General features: G+C 37.3%; 1 protein-coding gene across 9 annotated transcripts in view; it reads right to left on the reverse strand.

Annotated features, from left to right (window-relative positions):
• Positions 1 to 18,565, reverse strand: part of COL6A3 (collagen type VI alpha 3 chain) — an 89,896-nt gene extending 71,331 nt beyond the window's left edge. For 6 of the 9 annotated variants that reach the window (XM_019553719.1, XM_019553716.1, XM_019553718.1 and 3 more), the window contains exons 1-5: positions 18,403 to 18,565; positions 16,238 to 16,855; positions 10,734 to 11,336; positions 4,725 to 5,327; positions 437 to 1,036 (exon numbers count right to left, since the gene is read on the reverse strand). In XM_019553719.1, the coding sequence (XP_019409264.1) occupies positions 437 to 1,036; positions 4,725 to 5,327; positions 10,734 to 11,336; positions 16,238 to 16,855; positions 18,403 to 18,490 (2,512 nt within the window). In that variant the 5' untranslated portion in view covers positions 18,491 to 18,565. The remainder of the gene's footprint in view (positions 1 to 436; positions 1,037 to 4,724; positions 5,328 to 10,733; positions 11,337 to 16,237; positions 16,856 to 18,402) is intronic. The other 3 variants (XM_019553721.1, XM_019553720.1, XM_019553722.1) reach the window with 3 other exon arrangements.
• Between the last annotated feature and the right edge of the window lie 224 nt (positions 18,566 to 18,789).

The following is an 18,789-nucleotide window of genomic DNA, read 5'->3' on the forward strand; positions in this document are numbered from 1 at the left end:
CCTGAATGGTACTATCTTAATAATTCCACTTAATTTACCTATAACCATTCCCTCTGTGTGAGCTGCTATATATACAAGCACATTAAGTAGATGTCAGTATATTCCACATTATCAAAAAATAAAAAGAAAGACAAAAAGACTCATAGCATAAGTGGACAGAATATTTGGTACGGTGGTCAAAGAGTCACTCTGATGTCTCTTTTGGTCCTGATCCAGTGAAGCACTTAAAAATGTGCTGAACTTTAAACATGTTAAATTTGACTTCAATGAACTTAAGGATTCAATGGGCATAGCCACTGCTTAAAGTTAAGTGTAGATTTAACTGCTTTGCTGGTTCAAGACCTTGGAAAAAAAAGAAGTTTGTAGTACATTTAAAGCAAAGAATCAAGAGAAAAAAGACCAATATTAAGTCAACTTGAAGAAAGGTAGATATTACCTGATGGAGTGAGTGGAACTTCTTGTACACCTCCACTAACATATGTTGTTAAAGGTTTAATTAATTCCTGTGGTAAAGCTGCCAGAGAACTGAAATCATCCGTAAAATATACCATTCTTGGATTAAATGCGATCTGCTCAAGTTCTGCCTTATCAGCATTCCTAACTCCAACACAAAAAGTTAGCACTCCGGCCCGAGCCAATGCATTGGAAGCATCCAAGTATGCATCAGCAGATTGCCCTGCTGTAACCAGGACTAGGATCTGTGGAACTTGTTCATCTATCCTGCTCCCACCTGCTTCAGTGAAGTGTTTTAAAAGGACAAAGTCTAATGCAGATCCAGTGTTCAACACTGAACCTCCCTTGGGCTTCAACTGGCCCAGGCGATTAATTATATCTGATTTGGTTAGGTATGTGTTTAAAAAGAATTCAGTTCTGGGAGTGTCACTAAATTGTATTAGGCCGATTCGTATATTGTCAATTCCAACATCAAGGTAGTTAACTAGTTTCAAAACAAAGTCACGCACAAATGGGAAGTTGGCATTTCCAACGTTGAGTGATCCATCCAAAAGAAAGATGATATCCCTTTTGTTTACTTGAACTGCAGTAGAGCACAGAAAATAACATGAGACATCATAGAAAACGTAACAGACATTTTCATGTGTGCATACAGTATATACTGTACACACATGCATACCTTGTTAGAGAGATGGGGGAGAAGGGAGAGCAAGCAAGAAATGAAACAGTGTCCAAGAAATAAACAGCAAGAATAACAGTGAAAGTTATTGGACATTTTGTTGCTTGAATCATTCTATAACAAGTATTTTAATAGCCAAGGTTTAGTAATGGAGTCTAGTCTCTGATGCTTCAGAGGCAATTTTATCCACTGCAAAAAACTAAGGACTTCCTTTTCTCTTGGCACAGTGGGCCAGATCCTTAGCAAATATAAACTGGTTTCACTGACTTCAGTGGATCAGTATCAATTTATATACCCACTGAGGAGCTGCTTCTATACTTATTCAAATTTACCCTGGTAGAAGGCAGATACTATCTAATAATACTTTGTGAACATCACTGGAGCCTTATCGAAAAAGTTAACCCTGCAGCACCTGAAAAAACCCTCTTCTACCAGGCACTGACAAATGAACCAATGCCAGCAACCAGCCTCATCAGCCACTTTTCTATTCCTTGAGGAAGCCAAAAAGGCAGACTCAAGTATAGTGAACCAAATCCTCCTCTCAAAGTCTAAAGGAACTCCACTGTTTTCAGGAGAGTTACTTCAGACGTATAATGTGCATCTGGGAGCAGAATCTAGCCCACAGAGTACAATTTGGCTCTACTTTCCATAGAAGACTACTACTGTTAAGTAACCAATTTTGAGTGGTCACTTTAAATAAATTTCACTGGCACATGACCATATGGAGGTGACTATGTAAGATACTGTTACATCCAAACTGTCCCTTGCTGCAGATTTGGAAATAAGCATTTTTCTGTCAGCAATTACCTAAGCAGAAGGAATGCTCAACATTTGGCTGAGTCTTCCTTACATACAAAATAATCCTACACCTAGAGTCATTTTTTTGCTTAATCATATCACACAGAACCTGGATGCACCCATAGCCCCTTTTAGCACAAAAATGCAGGCTTAAAAGCCATGATACTAATTCAATGCTAGCAGAACATTCCCCCTACATCAGCTGTTGGGTCCTTTTGCCTAAAGAGATGCACAACTACAGGATCTGAAGCAAAGTATCACAATGTTATAGTAGTATTTAAGCTCCTTCACAGAGCTTGAAGTCCATGCTAAATCCCATTGGCCGGTTTATAATAAAATCCTGACCACGTGGAGGTCAATAATAAAAATCCTATTGTCTTCAGTAGGGCTCAGGATTTCACCATGGAATCTCCCTTTTCCAAAATCAGAGAGCTTCCACTTGTAGTTCTTAAAGGACTTATACTACCAAACTGAAAAGCATGATATTTCTATGTACTGAAAAGCTGTAACTGTTCCAGGAGTGAATCAGGGACTTAAGCTTGGATCATTTTGTTGGGGGAGAATCCATTTTACAGGGATGAGGAAGGGAAGGAATCAAATCTTTTCTTATAGCTGGTGTAAAAAAATACATCAGAAGTTTGAAGCTGCTGAAGGATCTCAGATGTTAGTGTAAGGCCCCAGATAATGGATTAATGGGCAGGACATGAGGTCATAGATATATGATAAATTACACTGTAGGTGACAAATTATTTATCATCTGCCATAAGATTTAATAGATATCCATGTCATTCATCAGTGTGATACCCCTTTCACATATATATGGTACAAATGCGTGTATACATAGTCTTGTTACTTTAATCCTCTTTTGTCAAGGACAATGCTTAACAACTGTACATTTTCCAAGTTTGCTTATTGACTATCAGGATCACTATCCCTTACCTTATATTCACTACAGTAATAATGCATTAAAAATGAAAGAGAAATGTTGGACCCTTTGGAGGGTAATGATTTCTGGCAAATAACAATGAGTAGATCCGTTGTCTATATTTCTAATCTATACTATGATAATAGTTCCAATCTGGGCTAATATTTTCAGATAAACAAATGGAAGTGTATCACTTGAAATGTCACACTGGGCGCATCTACACAAGATGCTAGAAGCCCAGTAGACTAATTCCACTGTGCATTAGCATGTCACAGTGAAAGCTGTGTTAATGCGCTAATGTGCAGTAGAATTAGTAAAAAACATATGCCAGCACTACTGTGCAGTGGTGCCAATTATGGTGCGTTAATACTTGTTATTATAGGTGCTCAACTGAATACATGATAATTACAGTGCATTAACGCACATGTCAACATGCCCACTGAGTGGTAATAATTAGCAATGGGCTGTTGCAGAGGAAGACTTACTTGCCTACAGAGTGTGCTTATGGCTATCTGTACTGTATAAGAGAGAAAGAGAAACAGACAAAAAGAGAAGCAGTGTGTATAACATTTTAAAGAATGAGGACATTTTTAATTTATATATAGAAATAAAAATGTCAGGTTTGATACGTAGCCATGCAACACTGTATTAGCAGAAAACACATTTTGAAATAGCTTATTAAATGATAGACTATTCCGTGATATTCATCTTAATTAAGGACAAATATTGGTGAATTTATTTTAAAATGTCAGCCTTCCATATAGAATTTTCCAATTTTTTCCAGCTATTTAAGTTGGTCTAATAAAAGGTATCAGATTCGCCCAAAGAACCTTGTCTGCCTATGTCCTTAGACCACCATAGCTACAACCTACAGCCCTCTATATAGATCATTTCACTGAGTTTTGAAAGAATCCTTAAAACAGCAGAAATTCCCTGCACCCTAATTTATAATTTCAGTAGCTTGGAGAAACTGAAAAATAATGTGACCCTGACTATATAAATCAATGGAAGCCTCTCTATTGAACTGAATGGCAGCTGGAAGAGGCTCAGTTTCTCTAATGTTCCTATGGTATGGGAATGCAATTCAGAATGAGATCATTTATATTTTATAATGACACAACTGCAGTCTGATATGTTTCCCTCACTAAGAAACCCTGAGAAACTGTAGCTCAAAATCTTTCAGCAGATAAAACCATCTTTTAAAATACATGGTAAAATAGAAGACATTTGTGTATAGTTTTTAACTAAAAGCTACTCAAGTCAATGGAAAGATTCAATATAAAGTATCCATTGACTTCAATTGATATTATTAATTACACACGAAATAGAAAAAATAAACAGAATAGTCCTAAGTTCCACTCTGCACTAGAACTAAGTGAATGATGTAGAAAAAGGTCTGCAAATTTTTTTTGGGTCTGAGGGTGATTTTGAACTCAACAATGTGCACAGACTTGTCAGATTTTCTTTCACTAAAAATCTCAATGGTCTAGCTGTATTACTACAAGCACATTACTTTCACTAAAATCAAGTATCCTCCAAAACTGAATTTCCAACTATATTTGCTGATAGAATTCAAAAGTTGCTAATTAGCTAATCAGAAGAAAGAAACAATACCTCAGTACTTAAGCAACAAACCACTAAAGCATATACATCAATGTTAAACATTTAAATATTTCTGACAAATAAATTAATGAAAAAATAAAGAGCAAATATATTAATCTTTCCACAATCATTTTGCAAATGGAAAAAGTGGCCAAATTTACCAGCTCTGAATTATTCATTATGGATTCTTCAGTAGCTCTACCTGTGTACAATAAGGAATACAAACTAAGTCAGAGGCATCTACTTTGTTTAAAAAAGCATGCTCACCTGATGGTATTTCTTGAATGATTATTGCTCCAGAGAGTGTTTTTAGAGGTGTCAGCACTCTAGGAAGAATGCCTTGCAGGCTTTGGACACGGAATTCATCTGCAGTGAAAACAAGTTCCGGCTCATAGGCAATTTCTTGAAGCTCCAACTTGTCTGCATTTTTGGATCCAATGGTAAGAACCATTATCCTGCTCCTTTTCATCTCTGCTGCAGGTTGGGTAATACCATCTTTGGATTTGCCATTCGTAACAAGGACTAGCATAGGCAAAACACCTTCATCAATCCTACACCCTGTAGAACTGATGAAGAAGTTGTTTCTAACAAAGTCCAAGGCCGAACCAGTATTGAGTGTTGAACCACCCATTAATTTTATTTTCCTCACAGCAGAAGAGACCTCTTTTTTGGACTGATGAGCATTAAAATGGAATTCTGGTCTTACAGTATCTGCGTATTGTGCCACAGCTACTTGGATGAGGTCTGGTCCAATTTCCAGCCTTTGGACGATTTTGGCAATGAAATCACGGACTGCAGAAAAATGGGTGCTTCCCATTGCAGTTGTGCCATCTATCAGGAAGACTATGTCCTTCTTGTTTACGTCAATAACTGCAAGTAACCATATATACATATAATATACACATCTCATCATTGAAATAATTCAATAAACAGTGCTTATACCAATGTGAACAATAAAGCTGAAATCAATGAGGCAACATCCTATATGACCTCTTATCTCCTAGAAGTAAGTTTTATTGTTATTTTCAGTGTCTCTTCTTCATACTTTCATTGTGTATCATGACCCTCACTCACTTACATTTTAAACAGCCTCTTTTCAGAACATATTTCCTTTTTTCTAATGTACATTGCACTCAATTCCATTATCATTTGACTTATTGTAACATTATCCCTTTCTAAAAAGCAGAACGTTAGAAAAAATTCATAAGTTAATTATAACACAATGCTACATTTTAAAAGGTATTCTAACACGCATGACACAGATGAAAAAGCTTCATTTTAGAAGTGCATAGTCTCTGTGAGCAAGATCATCAGTTAACACAGGGTAGTATAGCAACATTGGGTTCAGTGGAGTCATGCTGATTGACCCCAGCTGGGGATCTGCTCCCATGTGGATAAAATAGGTTATGCTTACGGAAACAAGAAAAGAACAGTTCCCACAAATTCTGTGTACCTGTTCCCTGTGTGTCTTCATGTCCTATACATTTCCTTAGCTAACAAATACAAGTTACTACCTCTCTTTGTTCAGCACAGCCAACCCAGTTATAGAGAAGTAGAGTGGCTTTAATTATGGCTCCCATATTACTAAAACAATTGTCACTTTTATTTACATCTCTGCACTTTAAATCTTTTATTACAGATGATGATGAAAGAAGCAGAAAGAACACTAGATTTTCAGTTCCCTGGTGAACTTGAAGGAAGACAGGGCAAAAACCAATACACCGTTTAAAGGAGAAAATAGATAAATAAGTATTGATAATATTAAAATACTTAACTTTATGAGAAAACACAATCATGGCATTATAAATAATTATTAACACAAGGGGGGTTTTTGCATTTGACAATATGATGATCAGAGGGCAGGAAAACAGGCCTTATGATGAGTGGCTGAGAGGTATGGGACTCTTCAGCCTGGAAAAGCACAGGCTCAGAGGGGACCTGGTGGCTACCTACAAGTATATATAGGGTGTACATCAGGATCTAGGGGAACACCTATTCACCAGAGTGCCCCAAAGGATGAAAAGGTCAAACAGTCACAAACTTCTCCAAGACCATTTTAGGCTGGACATAAGGAAAAACTTCTTTACTGTCCAAGCCCTCAAGGCCTGAAACAGACAGGTGATGCAAGCACCTATTCTGGACTCCTTTAAGAGACATTTGGACGTTTATCTTGCTGGGATCCTTTGACACCACCTGGCTTCCTGCCCCAGGGGCAGGGAGCTGGACTCGATGATCGCCCGAGGTCCCTTCCAGCCTTAATGTCTATGAAATCTATGAAAAATGCTGTGCATTTTTTGGCCAAATTAAAAAAATACCAATAGTCTACCTCAACTCCAACACAAAAATGGGAATCACTACATGGATTTCAAATGACATTAGATAAGGCTTAACTGGAAGCCCAAATTCTCTCTGCTAAAGTATAGGCATAATTTCAAGTGAGGTATGCAAATATATATCAGCAGAAAATATAGATCAGATGAGGAAAACAATGAAAAACCTTTGGCATAAATGTTATTTGGGAAGTTTATCGACAAATTTAAAATGTATCTGGACAGCTGAATATTGGGCAGCCTTCACATGACTTTCATAAATTTCATAATAAGTGAAAAATCAACATATTATAGGATTGAAGAAAAAGCACTATATTCATGGTTTTCATATTCAGCTTCAATTTACACTTTTTTTATAATGATCTTAATTTCTTGGTTTCTTTGGATGACATTAAACACAAATGAAAAGCAATCAATTTTTTTCCAGGTATTATTATCATCCTAAAACGGCCACAACATTCAGAAGTGATGAGTTACTTTGATTGCCTTATTTTGGGTGCACAACTTGAGATGCTGATTTCCTTAACAACTAAAAATGAGACTCCTTTACAATGTCTCAAATAGGTCATCCAAAAAAATGAGGCATCTGGAATCACAAGTTAGTTTTTAAAATCTTGCCCAGTTTTTTTATATTTTAGCTTATCTAAAAGAGAATGGCATGGCCTTTCATATCGACACTGGGAACATCTACACAGGACTCTGACTGTGCAGTAGCCTTATATTACTGCGCGGTAACGTCGCCTGGCAAAAACCATGATACGACGCTACTGTGCAGTAGTATTAGGCTACTGTGCATTAGTGGCACAAAAATGGTGATTGCCGGTACGACTGCAGTAACTCAAGTATAAACAAGTACTAAATAAATGTGCAGTAACCACTGCACAGTAGTGCCTCATGTAGACACAGCCATTGAGTCTTAGATAAGAAAGTATAGCGGTATATTAACAGCAGCACAGCTAGCTAGTAAAAAACTTTAAAATAACTTTAGAGTTTGATGCTCTCATGAGACAAGATCCCATTTTCACAGCTACATTTTGAGAAGAACCAGAGGCTCCCAAATAGTTGGAACTGCCTTGCATTTTGCTGCATATGCAGATTGTGAAAAGCCTATTATAGAGACTCAGCACTCTCTGTTGCACTACAGAGCCCAGAGTTGTACTATTTCTTTCTGTGACTTCATGAATTGGGGTGTGAGGAAGGGAAAAGAGAGAGAAACTGGGGCCTGGCCATGACTAGGATATTCCACTGAAAGGTTCAGGAAGAGGTCTGAAAATGGTTCATGTTGGGAAGGTAATTATTATTGCTTATGAGAGGCAGTAACAAATACTCCAACAGGAGAGTGAAGAGCTGATTTCTATGAACTCTTCAGAGATCTCCTGGGCAAGCCTGACTTTACTCTGGCTTTGAATAGAGAACTGAAGTGTGCCCTTCATTCCTTTCTCAGACAAAATATCTAAAAGCCTCAAGGTTTCCAGTGGAAGCATCAATTAATAACTGAGTAAGGACTGCACAACTTGTCCTATGTATGAGGCAAAAGCCAAGAATAGCCTTATTTTTATGCCCCAGGACCCCAAATCTATGCAACCCACATAGAAGAACATGGAGGTTTTTACTTTCCCCATCCAGGCACATACTCCAGTCACAGTCTTGCATATGCTTCCATTGTCCAGCTTATAAACTGTCAACAACTGAGTTTTTCACATATTAGCAATTATTCATTTATACTGAACCTCTTCCCAGACCCTTGAAGAATTTCAGTTCCCTTCCAAATTTAACTTCCACAGAAGCCAGCTCTGTACCTTATCAATTAGATACTAGCTATTTTATGTTGGTGCAGACAGATATTTTCTTCAAATTGATTGTTCTGTGAGTTGAAGTTATACAGGTCCAAACAGAACAAACTGTGCCCCTTCCCCCAGCATACTGAGTGATTTCTGTGACTGAGAAAGATTAAAAAGCTATAAAGTACAAATGCTCAAAGAAAAAGAAATTAATTCCAAACTAAGATCCCAATCTTCCAGCCTTTCTATGAAGGGATAACCAACCCATTAACACAGCATGATCTGAAACCCACTATAGTCAATAGTGGGTAGGGCCTTCTCAAAGACGTTAATGGGTTTTGAAATGGATGTTTTAATCTAAATAAAGATTCTGTGCTCTGATTAAATTTTGAAAATGTTTCATGTAGGGTAGTTAGACACCCAAACGGGTATGATAACACAGTAGGTCAAATTTTGCTCTCAGTTATATCTATGAGGGTCTAATAATATAAAACAGTCAGAAGGAACTAATGAAAACATTTGGAGTGAAATACCTCAATGCCAATCAAGCTGGTAAACTGAATGCAGTTAACAAAATTGCACAATGGCTTTTGGATTCATGGCTATTTATGCATTTCATTTCAGTAACTGTATGGACAAAACAGATATTTGTCCATACAGAATTGTTGGCTAAATGGATGCATGGACTTTGCAAGATTGACTCAATGCAGTGGCCTTTTACAGTACTGCTCATAGTGTCTATTATGAAAATCTTCTGTTAGTGATTTTAACTTAATTAAAGCATTTTAAAATTACAATACCAGACAGTCCTAGTGTATGAGCCATAAAATGCACAAATTTATGCCTGTGTGAATCTCTAGTGCTGGAATAAACATGCTACTAGATATATCCATGCATTAGGTTACAATAAACAAGTTAAAGGCATCTCATAGATAAACTACTATTTTAAATCCTCAGTGAAATTAAATAATTTAATGAAACCCAAGTTGGCTATTTCTACTGTCTCCATGTAAAGCTGCAAACCAAATCAGCTACAATATTAAAGGGTAACTTATGATAGCAGTAAAGAGAATGCCTTTAAAAATAATTGAGGGTTATTGTTCTTTTAAATTCTGTGCACAATTATATTATCCTCAAATATTATCCAAAATCCCTAGGCAGAAAGTCTGCACAACCTCTATGTTCTGGTTATGTTGCATCACAAAAGTCTTCAACATAGGGGACATAAATAATGAATAAGCCTTTGTACAGAAAATAATTCCTTTGTATACAATTCTTGGTTTCTAGGGCTGGACATGAAATAGGGCTGGTTGAAAATCTTCCACCATTTTTTTTTTATGGAATAAAATTGGATTTTTAACCACATGCATTTATTTACATGTGTCTGTTTTCCCCAAAGGAAAAAAAAAGTTTGTCAACAGAAAACCAAAAACTGATAAATATTCATTTTTGGTTGACTATTTCCATTTTCTTTTGCTATGCTGAAAAAGAATGCCCCATGACAAGTAAACATTTTCAGCTTAAAAAAGAAATACTTTTTTTTTTCTTTTTGACCAGCTCTAGTCTGAATTAGTTCAAACTGAATCCAAATTTCTTCTAACACTGGGGAGTTGTTCAAAATACAGATATGGATATGAAAAGTATACTTTGGGGCTATCTATACTAAATAATAGTTAAGAAATATCAACCCCATCCAGGGAAATGACAATGTCATTAATACTGCATATTCCTCATCTGGATTCCACATCTCTGATAACTCCCCCAGCTAAATGTCATATATAAGACTTCTACTGAAGGTTTATATCAACCTTTAATGAAAGTTTTCATGAGACAAGCACTTCTCAGAAATAGGCCATGTCCTCATCTTCAGGCCTGTTCAGGTATTATCATGGTAACTGCAGTACAAAGAACTTATATGGGAGGTTTATATTGCTTTTTAATTCCCTGATTATTTTGTTCAAAACTCCATGTTGCGATAGTCATTGGTACAACACTTCAGAGTGTTCAAATTGTAATTTGCTGGGCAAATGACTATCCTCATAATATGCCACCATTTATTTGCTTTCTCATTTTTTTCTAGAGCATAGCAGAGAAATGTGCTCAAAAATATGTTGTAATAGTTCATTAATTCAACAAAATACAGCAGTCTGTAAATGCATACATACCTTCGGTAACAATGGTTGGGGCCTCTAATAAAATGAGTCTTTGGGCCACTCCAACAATGTTTGGTAGTAATTGTTCCTGAAGACCATCAAGGTTACGGATATCCAGGGCAGAAAATGCGAAGCTTCCATCAGTAGCAATCTGCTGCAGCTCTGTACTGTCAGCATTCAGGACCCCAATGCTAAGTGAAAATATACTAGCTTGCTTCACTGCTAACACTCCCTCTCTGACATCATCACTAGACTCTCCACCACTTATCAGCACTAATATCTGAGGCACAGCTTCCTCTATTCTGCTGCCTCCTGCCTGGGTGAAGTGGTTCTGCACCACAAATTCCAGTGCTGCACCAGTGTTAGCTTCCTCGCCACCAAGAAAACTAAGTGCTTTCACTGCATCCAGAACATCAGCTTTTGTGGAGTATGTGTTCAAAAAGAACTCAGTTCTGGGTTCATCACTATACTGCACCACCCCAATGTGTATCTGCTGAGCGCCAACTCTGAGGTTTTCAACCAAATTTACAAGGAAATCTCGTATGGCTTGGAAATTGACACTTCCGATGTTGTTTGATCCATCAATAAGGAAAATAAGGTCAGCAGAATCTTGCGCTTTAAAAAAAGAAATGCAAAAGGTGAAAGCATTAAAACAAGTGATTACATGCAGTTTTACAGTGTTCTGACATGTTTCTTTGGAAGCTGGTAAGAAACACGAAAATAGAAAACAAATATGTGTTCGCTAAAGATAGTGATATTTGCCTTTTAGTTCTGCATTCTGATTGAATATGAGCCATCAGATCAAATGTGTTTCAGAAGACAGTCTTCTGTTTTGACAGACTCTAAATTCATGACTGTTATTAAATATTAGGATATTTCTTCTTTTGTGGGGAGAAAACTCTACAGCACAGAACTTTTTTATATATTTAGATAATTTCTAGGATGGTGTCTACTATTTGTCTAAAAGCCTAAATATTTAGAGACACAAAACTCAAAAGAGCAAACCAGATTTCCTGGAAATACACAAAAGAGAATATAAATTATATTCAAAATTTAATTCATAGAAGGTTATCTCATTACATATTTTTAAAAATACAACTGCCAATACAGTTTCAAAAGTAAATGTTATTGCTATACTGTAAAATATTATTCACAGATGGAATCATGTTTTATACATGGAAAGTTTCAGCCTTTCTTGAGATTTCTAGTAAATGTTTAAAATGTTGGCTGAATATACAATGGTGGCTTTTCTCATCAAAGGTATAATTATTCAAAGCCATTTTGTAAAAAAAAAAAGTCTGTCTGATTGATGAATATTATTTTCCATTGTCAAGTGACAATTATGACAAGTTTAGCTGTATATTTACTATACCTGTAATGACAAATAACACATTAACTTGCTATTTGATTTTGTACAAATATGATAACTTCTGCTGACGACTACTGTAGGTGTCTGGTGTGTGTTTTGCACATAACCACTGAATATTCAATCAAGTAATGCAGAATCATGTTAAAACAGGGTGATGAAACCAGCCATGACATAATTATCCAACCTGTGACCATATCTAGATGACAGGAAATGGCTAATCTGATCATACACATCAAATGAAACTTTATATAGCATTAGAATTAGAGAAAAGACGGGCATAATTTAGTTTCATGACTTATCAAAGTAGACTGAAAATTTTCTAGAATCTGCCCTTGTCCTATATCCTCACATAACTCCCATCAATGTCAGAGAAAGACATATGCAGGTATCAGGGGAGAACAGATCTTAGGGAATACTCAGATGTTTCCAGGGCACTACTCTTACAGTCTTTTTAAAGTTACTGGTGTGGGGTGTGCACGCATGCATATGAATGCACACTACTGAAAATGACGAGGCATCAGTTTTGAAAACATTGTCTGACTTTCGGCTGAGGTGAAATCCTGGCACCAGTGAAGTCTCAACTCTTATTGACTTTGATGAGGCTATTATGCAGTACCATCACATGATTCAATTACGTAATTCATACACAAAGTCAAATGTTCTCTATTCTATTACCTATCTCTTGAACCTTTTTCATCCCCATGAAACCTGCCAGTTAAAGAATGGAGATATCTGTGAATTATTTAAAGGCTCAGAGATTATTTTATGATTTAGTCAAAAGTTATGAAAGTTTTTAGGGTTGTTAGTTGTAGCCGTTTTGGTCTCAGGACATAAGCAAGCAAGGTTCTTTGGGTAGATGTAGTATCTTGTATTAGACCAACTAAAGAGTTGGAAAAATTGCTCTTTGCAAGCTTTCAGGCACAAACACCTTTCTTTAGGTTATGACTCTCTTCATGCTTGAAGAAGGGTGTTTGCACCTGAAAGCTTGCAAAGAACAAATTTTCCAACTATTTAGTTGGTCTAATAAAAGATATCACATCTACCCAAAGAACCCTGTTTGCCTATAAAAGTCCTTAACATTTAATTTAACTGTTCATTCCTGGTTGTGGCATATGGAGTCCACAAAAATAGGAAAAAAGCAAAGAAAATTACAGGACAGTGTTGTTTGTATATATTTCTTAGTTCTCTTTTTAGTAGTGATATTTAAATTCCTCATAGGTATTTCTATTATAGGAATACTTCCCATATAAGACAAAACAGAAACACAATAACTCTAAATGTTGGATAATTTGTCATCACTGTAAACACCTTGTACTTAAGTACACACTAATGGAACAAGCCAGTGCTGGAGGACAAATAAAAGCATGCTTGTTACACAACTAAGCAGAGAGTGTCAGATGAGACAGACAGCTAAGATTTAATGTATGCATCAGGGCAAATTCAAGACTGGCCTTGAACTCTGGGGCTGCCAAAAGATTGACAATTTGGGCTTTTCTATCATATAAATACGAAGTCTGTTTTTCCTCTCACACTCATGGTCCATACTACATAATCTCTATGTCATTTATAGATGTAGAAAAATGCAAAACAAACTACCTAGAATTGCAAAAGCATTTCCTAAAGGAATAAATGGCACCTCAAAGTCATCCTAGACAGATGATCAGTTTGCACTATGCCTTACATAATGCTCAATATAATCCAATATAAAAATGATGTATATATTGGCCATGTAAATTACACAGCACCAACTTGCTATACAAAGAGCAAAATTACTTTTCACTTTCTTTACTGAGCAGAAACATTTCTCAAAAGGATCTCCGGATTGAAATACTCCCTTTCACCTTAGAAATACTCCTTTTCATATATAAAAACATGTTTTGCCCCTTAAAATATTTGCTTTTATGAAGATGTGCATAAGCAAATAGGATACTCTACACAGTCTTGTTTCTTATCAAGACATACATAAACCCCAGCCCACCCATTAAAGCCAGTAGTGAAATTTTTATTGGCTTTAAAAAGTGCATTTTTACAGTAAAGGGCCTGATCCTATTATAATTAAAGAGCAATCTGATGTCACATATATTTTGTTTACTTAAAAAAATGTCTTTTATCATTCAGAGAGCTTACATCACTAACGGAAACAAGTTTAATTTCTCCATGGCTTGCAAATCAACTGGCTATTTGCCCTGCCAAACACCAAGCACAAAAATATGTGAGCACAGCTCTTTGTTTTGCGAAGTATCATGCAGTGATATATAGCAATTGATGGGACTGAAGTAAGGGGTTAATTAGACAAGACAAAATGAATGGATTAATGTTATACCTTGCATATTGCTACTGTTTTTTTCATCAAAATGCTATCAAGTTTTAGATGGAGTCTCAGGAATAAAAAAAAAAGGTTTGCTCCTTTAGTATTTCTTAAGCCAAATTCAGCATTTGTTTATAGCAAGTTCTACCAAAGGCAAGAGGGTCAGGTAATATTTCCTTCACTTACAAGTAGATCCCACTAATGAATGAGGCCCAGATTTTGGTATGTGGCAAATATCAGCTGCTAACCCCATGCTATAAATGCTATATCAATAACAGACTTGTCAAATCACTCAAAGTTAGTCCAATCTAACAGGGAGAAAGGTGTACAGGAATTAGAGGTCACTGCTCTTCTCATAGCTGCTACCAGCAGAAAGTAAATAGGAATTGGAAGTCATTTTTTGTTGCACTTGATCTGAGCAAGTAGTAGAAAGAACAGCTAGACTTTCTAAGGCCCAGTGTTCCTGTAAGTATCAATATACCCTTCCAGAGACTTCCCATTGAGGTTTCAGGCCCTGTTCAATGGACGGGATTAATAGGGTCCCACCTTCTCTTCTCTCTGATGAAAAAGTGAAGATTTCTCACCTAGATGTTTCTCCTTCTGTTTACCATACCCTATTTACCCTACCCAAATTATCTTACCCAGGCTCACAGGTAAGGTCCCTTCCAGCCCCTAAAAACTATGAAACAGCTTTGATCCCAAAACCCATTCAGGCCCATGGAAAAACTCTCATTTACTTCCTTTGGGGTATGGATGGGAGCAGACAAATGAGTTACCCTGTATTTCACAAATTGAAATATATAGCTGCTGAAGGTTGAATTAATTTGTGGCTCCACTGGCACCAACAAGGTTTAGATTATGATTTTACAAGACAATGTGGGATATAGTGCTAGAGCTGTGAAGGTCTGCTGTCTACCTCCAGAGTTGTGAGTACAAGCTTTGTTCCAGACTTTCAAGTGGAGACTATCCTTAATCAATGCAACTGTGAGTTGTATCTGGTTATTCAGGCTGGGGAGACCAAGGAAGTTGGAAGTGTCTCCCCTGTGTGCTGCTGGCTACCTAAAGTGGCATGCCCTAAAAATGCTAGTCTAATGGGCTAGCTAAGCTGGCTCAGACTTAGGACCTTACAGGACAGTAATTGTATTACTGAGGACTTTATTTTACATTTCTCCGGCTCTCTTGGAAGCTGATAAACAGGGATAATTTGGCAAATTTGCAGCTGACAAGGTAATTACTAGTTGTGAAATGAGGACCATCATGGGATATTAAAGGCAACTATAGTGAAATTGAATTTTTACCCACATCTCCAAAAATGTATTCTGTAATAAAATGAACAACAATGGAATTTTTGCAGTCATTTGCATGATTAACCTCATTCATTTAGAAATCCTTGACCAGAAAGGAGTTTTGCCTCTGCAGTGGTTGCAATGTCACACAACTAATGAATGAGGCCCAGATTTTGCAATCAGACTCCAACAAGTGGGCTGACATTTGGGTCATGAAGACAGGACTACAAGATGATGCCTGTGTGATGCTTGTTTCCTTTGACTCCAACAGGGAAAGGTTTGCAGACATGAATGATATTAGACTGAAAAATCTGACAGGAAGGACAGCCTCTTGTGCAAACAGTGAGCAACTTTAGCTGTACAATCCATTGGAAACCTGTGACAGTAACACTGAAACCTTTTTTTTTTAAACCTTTCAAAAAGGTTTTAAACCTTTTAAACCTCCATCTCTGACTTTCCCTACAGAGTTTTTAAAACAGTGCAATACCAGCAATTGCCATACCTATTTCAGATATCAGTATGGCAAAGACACAGCACAGCAGTTTGCCATTACCTGTGATGTCTTTAACCACTCCTTTCTCTCCAGCCATTTCTGGAGTCATAGATGTACGAACACTTGCCACTAAGTCTCCTACTATGTTGTGGAGAGCAGTAAAATTCTCTAGGTTGAAAATGTGCAAATCGAGTGGTTCACTTGCTATTTCCTTTAATTCCCCTTCCACTGCATTCTGCACTCCAATTGCAAACATGTTTATATCAGCAGACTTAAGGACAGATGATGGCAGAGCCACATCATCTTGAGATCGTCCATCCGTTAACACTATAATAATCTGGGGGGTGCCATCACTTGCTCTGCTTCCAGCAGCTTTAGTGAGATGGTTCTGAATTAGGTATTCTAATCCTTTTCCAGTCTTGGTGCCTCCCCCCATATAAGGCATGTTCAAAATGTGGGACAGGACATCTTGTGTAGAGCGATACGTGTTTAACTGGAACTCTGTGTGTGGGTTTCCGCTGAACTGGACCAGAGCAAAATGGAAATCATTCTCTCCCACATCTAAAGATTTTACAACATCATATAGAAACTCTCGAACAAGTTGGAAATGTTCCTTTCCAATGCTCCAAGAGGAATCCACTAGAAATATTATATCAGCCGCAGCAACGATTTTGACATCTTTAAAAAAACAGATTTTCTACAGGTCAGCTGAATATTTCCGTGTTGCCCAAACACTTTTTTAAAGCATGGCCTATTTCACATCTTCAGCGTGAAACTCATATTTCTTTTATAATGCAGGACAGAACAGAAGGATCTCTGTAAATTGGACTGTGAATACCCCTACATAAGAACGCAAGTAGATGAAAGGGTGCAAGAAGCCATCCTCCTTTATATCTGCACAGGGGCTTGTCCCAGACTTTGTACTTAGAGAACACGAAGGTGAGAAGGGACAGCATTTAGCAGGGGAGGAGCATGCACTGCACCATTTCATAGTGCGTAGCAGAAGTCATGTTCCTTCTGTCTTCAAGAGCCATTGCACTTGTCTGAAAGAATTTCTTCCATGTGCTTTCACTGAAGTTCTGTGCCTCTGCTTCCCCTTACTGGCACCACAGCCCCATCCAGCAGAGCACTGAATCATGTGTGCAACTCCAAGTAGGCAATTAGCCCTTCTGGGGTGGGACTCCTTATGAGCCTTAAGTCAGTCATGCATTTGCTCCCGTGCTTTGCTGGATTTGAGTCTGAAAGTCACAATTACTGTTTAATGTTATTACAGGTTTAAAGTCCCACTAATACCCAAACCATATGATAATGGATTTTTAGGCCCAGGAAATCTTTCTGGCCAGTCAAAATGCAAGCTTAGATATTGAACACTGCTAATATATACAAATATTTCTTGCATGAGATTTACAGCAGTGATCCCCAAACTTTCTGAACTGGCAGACCACTGTTAACCCTCATCATATCTCATGGACAACCATACACTCTTATCGTCAAACTTTTAATTGATCAACAAGGGACAGGTCCTGGTCAACTTACCGTGGTCTTGTTGACCACCACAGACTACAGTTTGGGAATCGCTGGTTTAGTTAATATGGGCCAAATCCTGCAATATTTGTTCACACAAGGAGTCCTCTGGACTTTAGAGAGACCATTAGTGTAAACATGACCTAAGTAATTGAAAAAATTAAGGTGCCAGATTGAATTCTGTTCCCCAGTAACATTCACCTTATGCCAAACCCCTAATAAATTAATTACAATATAAAATAAGCTATAATATCCTTTCAAAAAGCTAATGAACCTCTCTCCGCAACAATGCAGGGGAGTGGTAATCCATGTCAATGGCTGAAATTTGGTGGTTTTGCCATTACAACACTCAATTTCCCTTTTCAGGTTTTTCCATACATATAAGGAAGGCAGAACAGTTCTGCATGGATAATACATAGATAACACACTGGCAAAGTCATAGTCTCATGCAAAACATCATTATTTGCTATTCACATGCCTACATAAGAAAACTTGAGTGTTTTCTAAGGGATGTACATGAAATGGTGCTCAGCCCAATGGGCTGGCAAAGAGTAAGCTAGTAGTATGCTTGGACTAGTTCTCCGTCAGCAATGCTGGCAAATTACAATGCATTTTCAACATACGCATTTAAAAACATCCTAGAAACATCTCATGAGAAAGCATCACATTTTTACAAATTCTCTAAAGACCCAAGGACTTACCTTCTTGTTGCTGAGCCTCAACCATACAACAGCCAGAGAGTATGATAGAAATGATTGCCACTATGGGCAAATGTCGATGTTTCCTCATATTGATTTTTTTTTTGTTTATTTTGTTTTTTTGTTTTTCAAAGCACCAATGTGTGACCTAAATAGAAACAGAGACACTGTCAGTGTAAATAGCATTCTCAGTTCAGCTCTAATAATGATTTCACAACACGGTTGTAGGGCTGGGCCTGGGCATGAGCGTATACAGCACATGGCACAATGGGGTCTTAATCCATTAGCAGGCCTGCAAAGCACTATGGATACAATAAACTGCAGTAGAAATAATAGTGATGATGATGATAATAAGCACTTTCCTCAGTCAGTGATCTCTGCTTTGCAACT

The sequence above is a fragment of the Crocodylus porosus genome, unplaced genomic scaffold, assembly GCF_001723895.1.
Source record: "Crocodylus porosus isolate Cpor-Errol unplaced genomic scaffold, CroPor_comp1, whole genome shotgun sequence".
NCBI lineage: Eukaryota > Metazoa > Chordata > Crocodylia > Crocodylidae > Crocodylus > Crocodylus porosus.